Source organism: Muscardinus avellanarius, assembly GCF_963383645.1.
Source record: "Muscardinus avellanarius genome assembly, chromosome: 15".
Taxonomy (NCBI): domain Eukaryota; kingdom Metazoa; phylum Chordata; class Mammalia; order Rodentia; family Gliridae; genus Muscardinus; species Muscardinus avellanarius.
Window position 1 is genome coordinate 21,725,076 of NC_137801.1, and position 12,235 is coordinate 21,737,310.

At 51.4% G+C, this 12,235-nt stretch overlaps 1 protein-coding gene across 2 annotated transcripts in view; it reads right to left on the reverse strand.

Annotated features, from left to right (window-relative positions):
- IFT172 (intraflagellar transport 172) overlaps positions 1–12,235 on the reverse strand; it is a gene marked incomplete at both ends in the record, with an annotated part of 39,166 nt that overhangs the window by 4,366 nt on the left and 22,565 nt on the right. For both annotated transcript variants that reach the window (XM_080711108.1, XM_080711107.1), the window contains 23 exons: positions 116–226; positions 1,644–1,760; positions 2,017–2,103; positions 2,499–2,562; positions 2,694–2,803; positions 2,983–3,081; positions 3,879–4,008; positions 4,122–4,231; positions 4,422–4,602; positions 4,782–4,846; positions 4,968–5,061; positions 6,251–6,393; positions 6,719–6,835; positions 6,916–7,051; positions 7,184–7,281; positions 8,381–8,470; positions 8,975–9,119; positions 9,816–9,936; positions 10,136–10,214; positions 10,379–10,627; positions 10,862–10,939; positions 11,635–11,727; positions 12,001–12,085. In XM_080711108.1, the coding sequence (XP_080567234.1) occupies positions 116–226; positions 1,644–1,760; positions 2,017–2,103; positions 2,499–2,562; positions 2,694–2,803; positions 2,983–3,081; positions 3,879–4,008; positions 4,122–4,231; positions 4,422–4,602; positions 4,782–4,846; positions 4,968–5,061; positions 6,251–6,393; positions 6,719–6,835; positions 6,916–7,051; positions 7,184–7,281; positions 8,381–8,470; positions 8,975–9,119; positions 9,816–9,936; positions 10,136–10,214; positions 10,379–10,627; positions 10,862–10,939; positions 11,635–11,727; positions 12,001–12,085 (2,602 nt within the window). The remainder of the gene's footprint in view (positions 1–115; positions 227–1,643; positions 1,761–2,016; positions 2,104–2,498; positions 2,563–2,693; positions 2,804–2,982; positions 3,082–3,878; positions 4,009–4,121; positions 4,232–4,421; positions 4,603–4,781; positions 4,847–4,967; positions 5,062–6,250; positions 6,394–6,718; positions 6,836–6,915; positions 7,052–7,183; positions 7,282–8,380; positions 8,471–8,974; positions 9,120–9,815; positions 9,937–10,135; positions 10,215–10,378; positions 10,628–10,861; positions 10,940–11,634; positions 11,728–12,000; positions 12,086–12,235) is intronic.

Genomic DNA, 12,235 nt, shown 5'->3' on the forward strand with positions numbered 1-12,235 from the left:
GTGCTTGCTGATGGCCGCCTGACAGAGGAGAGCAGGGCTGACATGCACGAAGAAGAGGGAGGACAGTAACAGGCGAAGAAGCCCATCTCTGCCAGTGTCAAGGCAACTTCCTCACCAGATTGAAAAGCACGTCCCGAAGATCCGCCCAGCTGTGGTAGGCCTCCGCGCTGTTGGTCCCAGGAGAGCTGACCATGTCAGTGAAGATCCTTTTGTAGATGTTGAAGTTCTAGAGGGAGGGGGAAGGGGGTCTGAGCGAGGGCTCAAACAGAAGAGAAAGGCAGCAGAGGTGGGGCCGGTGAGAGCAGGCTGTGTGTGTATATGTAGGAGCCAGAAGGTGAGGACAGAGAAAGTGCTTTTTAGAGAAGAGACAAGAATAAGAAAATAGCTTTTTCTTTTCTTGGTACTGGGGATTGAACCCAGGGGCTTTCTACCTCTGAGCTATACCCTCAGCCCTATTTTATTTTTATTTTAAAATAGGATCATACTAAGTTGGGAAAGGGCATAAGTTGCTGAGGCTAGCCTTGAACCTGTGATCCTCCTGTCTCAGCCAGTCATGTGCCATCATGCCTGGCTGAAAATAGCTATTGTGTGTGTGTGTGTGTGTGTGTGTGTGTGTGTGTGTGTGTGTGTGTGTGGTTCTGGGGATGGAACCCAGGGGCATTCTATCTCTGAGCTACACCCCCACCCCTATTTTTTTTTATTCTTTATTTTATTTTTCGGTACTGGGGATAGAACCCAGGGGCAGTCTACCTCCAAGCTACAGCCCCAGCCCTATTTTTTATTCTTTACCTTTTTTTTTTTCAGGTCTGGGGATGGAACCCAGGGGCATTCTACCTCCGAGCTACACCCCTTGCCCTATTTTTTTTTTATTCTTTATTTTGAAACTGGGTCTCACTAAGTTGTAGAGGGCCTCACTAAGTAGCTGAGGCTGTCCGCAAATTGCAATCCTCCAGGTCTCAGCCTCCCGAATGCTGGTATTACAAGCGTGCGCCACCACGCCTGGCTCTTATTCTTTACTTTGAAACAGGGTCTCAGTGAGTTACAAAGGGCTTCACTAAGTAGCTGAGGCTGTCCGCAAACCGTGATCCTACCTGTCTCAGCCTCTCGAATGCTGGGATTGCAAGCATGGGCCACCATGCTCGGCTGTATTCTTTATTTTGAAACAGGGTTTCGCTATCAGACCATCGTAGCTAAGGACCTCACTAAGTAGCTGAGGCTGGCTGTGAACCACTATCCTCCTGTCTCAGTCTCTCAAATGCTAGGATTACAAGTGTGCGCCACCATGCTTGGCTTGGCTATTTCTTATTAGCTGGGCTCTGTGAACACAGTATTATTGTGAATGGTATTAGTGGGCTAACATTCTGGAGAGCTACGATTGTCTGATAGGAGAGCAGTGCTGACTCTGATGAAAGTGAGTAAAGGACACAGTGCAGGACTCTGCTGAAAGATAGGTCCCTGTGTGCTAAGAGCAAGTCCTCTAAAGGATACATTTCAGGAGAGGCTGGTGGGGACTCTGGCATGGTGTTCTCTAAGGATAGAATCTTTTGAGAAGTCAGTTCCTGTTTGGGATAGGTGGCCCTGAGGAGGAAGAAAGAACTCCCTGGAGGAAACATTCCCCTCCTCGCCCAGGAGAAGGCAGGTACCTGTGGGTTAGCAGGGGCTCCGTGCTGCACATAGAGGGCCAGGGCCTGGGCATAGCCACCCTCCCGGATCAGGTGAGTTGCGTATAAAGCCACGTACTTGTGCAGGATCTTGTAGTTCTGTCCGGGGTGAAGGAGAGGCACGGGTGAGGTAGGGATTGGTAAGGGAGGGGAGGGTGGGGACTCGAGGCCATGGATGTTTAGGAGGCAGCGGGCACAACTCTGAGTCCAATTCCAGAGTGTGGAAGACCGAGCTCTCCGATGCCGATCAGGGCCACTGGGGATGAGGCTCCGGTGGAGCGAAGAGGCCACCCTGGAGCAGGTGTGCAGCAGGGGACCCGTGAAGAGGAGCCGGCAGTGGGGAGGACAGCAGTACCTGCTTGGTAGCGGTTTCAATGCACTTGTCCCACTGGCCCTGCTCCACATACAGGTCCAAAGCAGCCACCACGTCCACACCCACCAGCTAGGGGGGAATGGAAAGAGCATCAGCAGAGATGGCCGGAGGGAGAGGAGGTGCCCTCTCCCTGCATTCTGTGTATACTTTTTTTTTTTTTTTGGTGGTGGTACTGGGGATTGAAGCCAGGGGCATTCTACCTCAGAGCTACACACCCAGCCTTTTTTATTTTTTCATTTGGAAACAGGGTCTTGGCTATGTTGTTGAGAGTATCGCTATGTTGCCGAGGTTGTCCTCAAACCTGCGAACTTCCTGTCTCAGCCTCCCAAGTATAGATTAGAGGTATGTGCCGCCCTATCTGGCTGCCGCTGCTGTTGCAGTGCTGGGGATTGAACCCAGGGCCGCTGAGCTCACGTCCAGCTGTCTCCCTGCATTCTGCCTCTAGCTAACTCTGCGAGTCTCACCGAGTCTACTTTGCCCTGGTTCTTGAGGAATTCCTTATAATGCTGGTCCACGTAGTCTTCATACCTGTGAAGATGGACAGAGGTCTTTCACTTCGAGGTCTTGGTATGCCACACCCTCCCCATAGGAACTTTCTCCCAGTCTTTACAAACAGAAGCACAAGAGAATTTCCCGGTGAGAAGGAGGCATGAGCTTACCGGGGATCTAACTCCTTGGCCACTCGCTTAGCCTTGTTCCACTCCTCACCCTCAATGAAGGCGTCGATTGCTTCCTTGACGAGGTCCAGGTTGAGGTAGAGCTCTGCTGCCTGCACAGGGGACGTCAAAGTGAGATCATCTTGATTCTCCCGTCTCCTCCGTGACCTCTCCCTTCGGCTTCCCCAGGACACTGCCACTCTGCAAGAGTCCCCACGCCTTCTGCGTGTGACGTCACCACTCCACCCACCTCTGTGGGCTCTCTTCTTCTCACTCCTAGCACCCCACTTACCGCGCTGTGCTTTCCAATGCCAATCAGCTGAGGTCCTACAGCCCGAACTACTTCGAGACTGCGCTGGGGAGGCAGAAACTTGATGGAGAGTTCAGCTGCCTGAGATGGCGGACAGAAGATGGAAATGGGTAGAAGACACAAATAGCACGAGGGAAGCCGGGCGTGGCGGCGCACGCTTGTAATCCCAGCACTTGGGAGGCTGACACAGGAGGATCGCAGGTTCACCACCAGCCTCAGCTATTTAGTGAGGCTCTTTGCAACTCAGTGAGACCCTGTCTCAAAAATAAAGAAAAAAACAGGGCTGGGGTGTAACTCAGAGGTAGAATGCCCCTGGGTTCCATCCCCCAAGGAAAAAAAAAAAGGAAGAAGAAGAAGAAGAAAAAAGAAACAGGGTCTCACTAAGTTGCGGAGTGCCTCACTAAATAGCTGAGGCTGTCCACGAACAGTGATACTCCAGTCTCAGCCTCCCAAATGTTGGGATTACAAGCGTGCGCCACCACACCCGGGTCCTTTTTTTGTCTTTACAGCTCTGGCTCTAGCATACAGCAGGCACTCAATAGCTGCGCTCCTGTCATGGTGGCAGACACTTGTAATCCCAGTACTTGAGAGGCTAAGACAAGAGGATCACAGGCTTGAGGCCAGCCTCAGCAATTGAGCAAGACCCTCCACAACTCAATGTGATCCTGTTTCAAAATAAAGAAAATCATAGGACTGGGGGTATGGCTCAGAGGTCGAATGCCCCTGGGTTCAATCTCCAGTAAGCCCACACACACAAACAAAATAGATACCTGTCACCCGATTGAAAATAAAAAGGCACAGGAGAATAAAGAAGCACGTGTGAGAAGGAAAGCAGAGTGCAGGCCCAGGGAAGGAGGGCCAGGAGGCGGGTGTCCCACCTTCATCCAGCACTTCTCCACCAGGCTGCTGCTTCCGGAGTCCCGCACTTTGAGGTAGCAGTCGACCGCACGGCTGTGCTCCCCAGCCTGTTCCCACTGTCGGGCTTGTTCCACTAGTCCCTCCACACCCCTGTGGAGATGACAGTGCTCACGACTGGGAACGGGGAGAGGAGGCGTGGCCTGTCCTGCGCACACCTCAGGCCACCCAGCCCTGCCAACGCTGCTGGGACCCTGGCTTCATACCTGGCCCCCTTCTTGGTAGCTTCCCGTTCATACTCCTCCTGCAGGGCCTCCAGCTGGCCAGGCACGTAGTCCTTGCAGATCCGCAGAGCATCGCTCCATAGTCCAGCCTCCTGCTCAGATTCCCAGGTGTCAGGGGGCAGTGGGAAGCTTCTATGCCTCTGGCCCAGTGACCTGGGGTCTCTGGACCACTCTCCTTCCTCTTGTCGTCCTTTCCCCTTCCCAAGCATTCTCAGTACCGGGGTCAGCATGGCCCCTCACACTTCCTCACCCTCCTCTCACAGCCCCAATCGACTGACCCACCTTATAATAATTGAGGGCCAGGCCTGGTCGCTGGGCCCGCAACAGCAGCCCTTCTGCTTTCTGAAAGTCCTTCTCCTCCAAGGCCCCCCGGGCCTGTCCCACCAGCACCTCAGCGACACTGTCTGGGTCGTGAGCCTCAGCCACACGCTGAGCTGCTTCCCAATCCTGGTTGTGGACAAACCTGCCCCAGATGGGAACACAGGAGATGCTGAGTGTAGGACTGAGGCCTCGACAGTGGGAGACACATGTCACTGAGGGGGTGTCAGGCTTGGGACTAGGTTTGAATGAAAGTGAAGATGACCAGAAACATCCCGGACTGTGGCTGGAAGGACAGGAGGAGGACTTTATGGGGTAACTCACATGAGGACCGCCTCCTTGGGTTTACCAGCTCTGATGAATTCAGCTTCAGCCTCTTCAAATTTACCCTAGAGGGAGAGACAGGGCAGCCGCACGTGATGAGCGGAGGGTGGGAGCCAGGAGACAGGTGTTTCGGCACCTGGCAGTAGTGCCAGGGCATGAGGAAGAGGGCCCAAATCACATCCATACCTCATCCTCCAGGTACATGGCATATCTGAGATGAATATCAGGGGTTTTGTGCTTGAGAGCCAGTCGAGAGAGTTCAAAAGCAAACTCAAAGGAGCTGAAACGGAAGGCGCAGAGGTTTGCCTACTTAATTTGTGTGTGTGTGTGTGTGTGTGTGTGTGTGTGTGTGTGTGTGTGTGTGTTGTGATTAAACCCAGGAGTGGTCTACCTCTGAATTATGCCCCCCAGCCCTTTTTACTTTTGTATTTTGAAACAGGGTCTAAGTTGCTGCAGGCCTTGCTAAGTTACTGAGGCTGGCCTTGAATCTGTGATTCTTCTGTCTCGGCCTCTCAACTACTGGAATTACAAGTGTGTGTCACCACACCTGGCCTGCCTAGGTAATTCTTACAGAAGGCAAGAGAATAAAGAGAAATGGCAAGGACTGAGGGGAGAATACAGGACAGATTTAAAGATAACAGATACAAGCCGGGCATGGTAACGCATGCTTGTAATCCCAGTACTTGGGAAGCTGAGACAGGAGTACTTGGGAAGTGAGACTTGGGAAGTTGAGACACAGACTCAAGGACAGCCTCAGAAAACAGTGAGACTTTCATCAACCTGTTTCAAAATAAAAATAAAAAACAGGGCTGAGGGTATACCTCAAAGGTAGAATCCCCCTGGGTTTAATCCCTAGTGCCACTAAAAGCAAAACAAAACAAAAAGATCAGATATGACACGATAGAGCACAGAGAGACAAGGAAGAGAGACAGGCAGCCGGGTGATGGTCACATCACTGTCACCATGGAGGCAAAGATGGCTGGACTGGACAAGCCTACGCTTTCCCTGAGGAAGGAGGGTGAGCATAAGGGCAAGAAAGGAGGAGGCAAGAGGGCCCTGCCCTCACACACCACTCCTGACCCACACCATCAGAAAGAAGGTCTCTCCAAAGACAAGCGAGCCAACCGCAGTGATCCGACTCTGCCCCCAGCCCGTGTAAAAGCTCACTGTGGACTCAGCACATCACACTTCCATTATCCAGAGGTCAGCTCCTGGCCTGGTGCAGGCCTAGCTTTGCAAGCCGTTCTTTTTTCACCCTTCTCCTTAGAACAGCCAAGGATGAAACACTGAGCCCCTAGCAGGTGGGAGCAGAGTTACTCATTTATTCTTGCCGCTCCATTGTGAACTTACAAAGAACTCTCCTGACTACATTTCTTCATTCTTGCCTCAGCCTTTGGAAATATTTTTCAGTTAACATCAGTTTCCCTTCTCTCCACAGGGGCTCTGGCTGGGATAGGGCCCCACCTCACCAATTGTCAGCGGCGTGGTCAATGGCGGCCTCCAGGAGCCCCAGCTTGTTAAGCAGTCTAACTGCAGCCTCTCCGCCTAGGCTCTTCGCCCACAGGTAGGCCACATGTTTGTGGGCATTAGCTCCTCCGTGAGCCTTGGCCACCTGCAAAGCAATGCCACGTGACGATACCTCCCTGCAAGAGTGGCTCCCTTCTCGTCTCTAACCTTTGAGTCAGCTCTGACGAGGATCAGGTACCTGTTCTAAATCACAGGAAGAGGGCTAAGTTTCAGCTTCTCTTAACTTGGGTTGAAGTGCTTAGGGACCAAGGATGTCCACAAACCTTTAACACTATAAGCAAAATTTTGTGTATACAGGTGTGTCATTTTCCTGACCACAGAGATCCTGGTCTTCATAGTATTTTCAAAGATGCAATGCTAAGTTCGCAGGGAAGAGGGAAGCTGTACATGGTTTGATGTGGGCTCCTTACCCGGTAGGCCTCTTCCCAGAGCCCACTGGACCGGTACATATTCACTGTTGCCTTCCACTCCTGGGCCTCGAGGTAGTGATACTCGGCCTCCTGCAGCCGGCCTTCCGCCTCCAGCTCCTGCAGGAAGGTAGTCAGGATGGAGACAGGGAGGGAGCCCAGCTGGGCGAGAGCTGGGCAGGGCCTGGGGAAGGGCTCACCTTGCCCAGATGGAGGTGTGTGTCGCTGAGGAGGTCTGGGTGGTGCTTCCCAACCAGACGGATCATGTCATCGTACAACTTGTGCTTTTTGAACATGGTAATGGCAAGATCGGGCTCTTCCACCGTCACATACAGCCTGGAGATGGGAGGTGCAGCAGGGCGTCCTATACCTAGATCCCTGGCCCACTGCATCTGGGCAGAGGGCTGTATCCTCAGACCTCATGACCTCTTGCAGCTCCCGCCCTCCACACCTCATGCCACGGCTCACCTTTCCGCCTCCCGGTACTTGCCCTGCTTCTCCATTTCCTGGGCCTGGGTGATGTACAGCACGGACACATCTTCTGGTCTCATGCACTTCATCGCCAGCTGTGGGGACAGAGTCCAAGTAGCCGCGGGAGTCAGATGTCCAGGGAGGCATGGCTTCAAGGGAGCCCGTCTGCTCAGAAACTCTCAACTGTCCCAACAATCATGGGAGTTTGGTGATCAACACTCTACTAGTCAGTTCAGGGAATTCCAGGTCTAAAAGAAGCACAGGCTAAGGCAGGAGGGTCTGCGAGGCCTTGAACCAGAGGCATGTGCTCCCAATATCATATTCCTACTATCCCCACTGAACTCTGGGGTATAGGGCCAAGAATGAAGACGTTAACTGACCAGTTAACTAAAACTAAAGCTAACTAAAACCTATCTCTTCTTTTAAGAACTATAGGCAAGCTGGGCATGGTGGCACATGATTTTAATCCCAGCATTTGGGAGGCTGAGACAGGAAGATGGAGGTTCCAGAAAAGCCTTCAGCTACTACTTGGTGAGGCTCTTTGCAACTCAGTAATACACTGTTTCAAAATAAAGTATAAAGCCCAGGGTGGTGGCACACACTTGTAATCCCAGCATTTGGGAGGGTGAGACAGGAGGACTGAGGTTCTCAGCCAGCCTCAGCTACTTAGTGAGGCGCTTTGCAACTCAGTGAGATCCTGTTTCAAAATAAAGAATAAAAAATAGGGCTGGGGGTATAGCTCAGAGGTAGAATGCCCCTGGGTTCTATTCATAGTATTGCAAAAAAAAAAAAAAGAATTATAGAAGCCTGGCATGATGGTGGACACCTGTAATCCCAATATTTGAGACGCTGAGACAGAAGGATCCTAGGTTTGAGGCCAGCCTCATCAATTTATTGAGACCCTCTTTCAAAATAAAAATAATTTTTACAAAGGGCCAGGGGTAGAATACCCTAGGGTTCAATCCCTAGTACTAAAAAAATAAAATAAAAACAAAGAATTACAGGCTCAGGGACAGGGGCCTCTCCTCATTTCTTCTTTCCCTGTGGCTAGGGATCAAAAGTGTCCCGACTTTGTTTTGGAATTCTTTCTCAGCTTCCTGGGAACCCAGTGAAGGAGGAAGATCAGAAACCAAGGAATAAAGCAGCAATACCACACACAGAGTTGGCCCATCATGGATTCCGCCCACTTTGTACCTTGTGGGCTTGTTCCCAGCGGCCAGCCTGGGTGTACATGTCTATAGCATCTTTGGTCCGGTCTCCCTTAGTATACAGCTCCTCAGCAATCTGTAGTTGACGAGAGGCAAATGCAAACGCTTAGAGCAATAGAGTCAAAGCTCCTTGCAGGAAGAAGGAATGAACCCCAGCTGGGGTGGTGGGGAACCTGGGATACAACCTTATAGCAACTGAGAAGAAAGGATGTGTATGGGTGAATGGTGCCACCCACTGTTTGGAAAAAAGACCAGCCCCGTGCAGGATGAGGACAATACAGTGGAATTTTAAAGGCTTCCCATTTCTGCAGTGCAAGGCAGTTCTACACTGCAGCTCTGCTGGCGTTATTTATGAAGAATCACTTGGGCTGGCACAGGAAGAGAGGTCGAGATCACTTTATGTATCTGGGACAAGGGTCTGTGTCACACAGGGGGAAAACTGGGAAGTAAACTGCTTTCTTCTTATTCATGCTGGTGCTAGAAAGGAGGATTTGGTGCACTGGCCTCCGCATCCTGTCCTGGGTGCTCTTTGCTCCCCTGGACTGCTCTGCCTTAAGCTGCAGGAAGGGCCCATCCTCACCTCGTACTCCTGCAGAGATGCATAGTGCTGGGCCACACGAGGATAGTATTTGGATGCGGTGTTCCGGTCCTGTAGATCTAATATATAAATTGCCTTCTTCCACTGGCGGGCACCCAGGGCAGCCTCAATCGCCTTAATGGAGCACCTGGCATAGTTAGGAAAGACATGAGCATGGATGAGGAGGAGGAAGACAAATGAAGTCAAGAGTTCTTTTTTTTTTTTTTTTTTTTTTGTAGTATTGGAGATGGAACCCAAGGGCATTCTACCTCTGAGCTACATCCCCCAGCCCTATTTTTTTATTCTTTATTTTGAAACAGAGTCTCACTGAGTTGCAAAGGGCCTCACTAGTAGCTGATCATACAACCATGATCCTCCTGTCTCAGCCTCCCAAATGCTGGGATTACAAGTGTGCACCACCACACCTGGCTTAAGTTTAGAGTTCCTTTAAGCATACCCCAACCTACATTGTGTGCGTGTGTGTGGTACTGTGGTTCCTGGAAGCCCTTCTACCTCCGGGCTATACTCCCAGACCTATTTTTCATAATTTTAATTTGGAAACAGTCTCTTAAGCCAGCGCGATCCTCCTGTCTCTGCCTCCCAAGCGCAGAGATTATAAGCGTGAGCCACTATGCCCGGCTACATTTTTTTTTGAGTGAGTGTGTGTGTGTGTGTGTGTGTGTGTGTGTGTGTGTGTGTGTTACTCAGGATCATGCTCAGAGCCTCAATCAAGTTAGGCAGGTGCTCTACCACTGAGCTACATCCTCAGCCCCGATCTAAATTTTGAGATCTCTTCTTTTAACCTGTAGTGACTTCCCTTGCCCTGCTACCTCTACCTCCATACCTGGCTTCGATGTAGTGATTAATGGCTGCATCGAGCTGCTTCTGCTGCACCAAGTGGTCCCCCCAGGCCTCCTCTAGTTTCACCACCTCCACCGGGAAGGCCAATCGAGCCAGCTCCACCGCTGCCAGGGACAGAGAAGGTGCTTGGCTGAGAGTTCCAGCAATGGGATGACTCAGGACAACAAGACAGGGAAATGAAGCATGGGGACTGGGTGACAAGTAGAGGAAGAGGGGACTGAAGACTGTCAGCATGAGCAGAAGCCCAAGCGAAGTGCTGGAGCAGATGGGCAAGAGAGGGCAACAGCAAGGGGCAGCTAGTACCTTTCATGAATGCATTGCCTTTACAGTAGCACTCAAGGGCCCGCTGTGGATTTCGAATCTTCTCAAAGAGATCACCTGCCTGTCAACATAGCATATTACTACAATGAAACCCTACAACAAAAGGATCCGGATTGAGCTCCTAAAAGGAAAATGTCAGCAGCCAGAGAGGGCTATGCACCCCAAGGCTCCTGTAGGTGGGGGATGGGTACAGAGCCCTGGCGATAAGGGATAGGGAAGTCATACCCTTTCATAGAGTTCTCCCTTGATGAGGGCCGTGGTGATGTGCTCTACCAGCTCCGTGTTGGCGAGCAGTTCCTCTCGGGTGAGCGCCAGGCGAGCAGCCTTGGCAGGGAGCCCGGCTTTGAGGTAGAGGCTGATGGCTGCGAGCCCGTCCCCTTGGCTCTCCTGCAGTTCACCTGCCCGCTCCTCTTGCTGTGTGTCCATCAGCCACTGGTAGTAATCCCGGCGAAGCTTCTCCAGGGATGGGTGTCCCTGGACATGCACGGGGGAGAGCTAAACGCCACGTCTTGCCCTTCTGCTTGTCATGCTCTCCAATCCTTCTGTTAACAGTGGGCATTTTCCTAAGTCACCCGTGTCCTAACTCCTCACCATCTCAGGTCCCAACCCTAATACCACTGTAGTTCTTACAGCCTCCTTATAGACAAGACGTTTCTGAAATTGGTGGAACCAAATTCTGAATAAGTGTGGAAAACAGAGAACCAGTACCTTGGCCTCGGCCACAGCAATACACTCATCCCAGCGGTGCAGCTCCTGGTACATGTCCATGGCCTCCTCGACAGCATTCTAAGGAGAGCAAGCAAAAGCAACGGCACCCAGAAAGAATGAGGGTCAAAACTCAGAGGCCCTGCTCAGCCTGGCTAAGATGCCAGACCATGAGGACCAAGAGCTCACCCTTTACTCACTACACAGAGATAGATTTCCCTCTCTCGCTCTCTAGAGAGAGAGAGAGAGAGAGAGAGAGAGAGAGAGAGTGTGCACGCGTGTGTGTTGCTGGGGATCAAACCCAGGGCCTCACACATGCTGAGCTTGCACTCTACCACTGGGCCATACCCCCAGCCCCAGAAGTGGATTTACTATGAAAATAAAAGAAGCTTAAGCCTCAAGACTCCTTATTTACACAGGCCCTGTTGAGGTAATTTTTTTAAGTAGGGCCCCTCAGACTGTGTTAAGTTTTGGGTCTCACCAAACCTGGATTTACCCCTGTACAAGAATGGTACAGGACGGGCTCTGGAGTAAAGGGGAGACAGCAGACTATGAAAAGAAGAACTAATTGAAGGCCAAAGAAGGAAGTCTGCCTAGATAAAGACAGGACTAACACACGGGAAAGAGGAGGACATTGAGGAAGCAGTGTAACGGACTCTATACACCACTCCAGTGGTCTCGCCCAAGCCTTCGGAAGCCTTGCTGGCCAGAGCTCTTTTCTCCTGAGTTTGTATCCCTTTATCCTCCACTCCACCCTGTCCCTCTTTTCCCATTACCTGTTCCAAGAAGATCATTTCTGCCAGCTTGTAGTTCTTCTCTAGCATGGCTAGACGCGCTCGGACCTGATAGAAGTCTGTTCCTTCTCCGCCCTGCAGGGGAGAATGAGGTCTGATAATTCCATCTGTGGGGGCTGAGACAGGAAGACAGAAGGATATGGAGGCTCATACACTTGAGAAGCTAAAAACCTTCAAGGGCCTTAGAGGCCTGGGTTTCCAGCGGTCGAAAGAGGTCCAACCTGAGAGTAAAGGAGGGGTGGGCAGGGTTAAACAAACTAGGGATGGCTGGAGAGCTAGGAACCATGGGGCTGAATACTAAGAAATCTCAGCGAGGCAGACTGAAGGAGTCAAGAAGATAATACTTACATATTCCCTGGACACCTGATCTGCAATCTCATTGGTCTCATGCAGGAATCGAGCTTTTGCTACATTGCCCAAAGCAGAGAAGCACCTACAACATGGAGGCAAAAATGTTAATGTAACTTTATTACATGATCGTGAAGTCACTGGTTCAGCAAGTGTATAGCATCTACTATGTGCCCGGCTTTCCTGTCACTGGAGGCCCAATGGGGAATAAGGAAGATGGAGGCCTTCCTCTCAG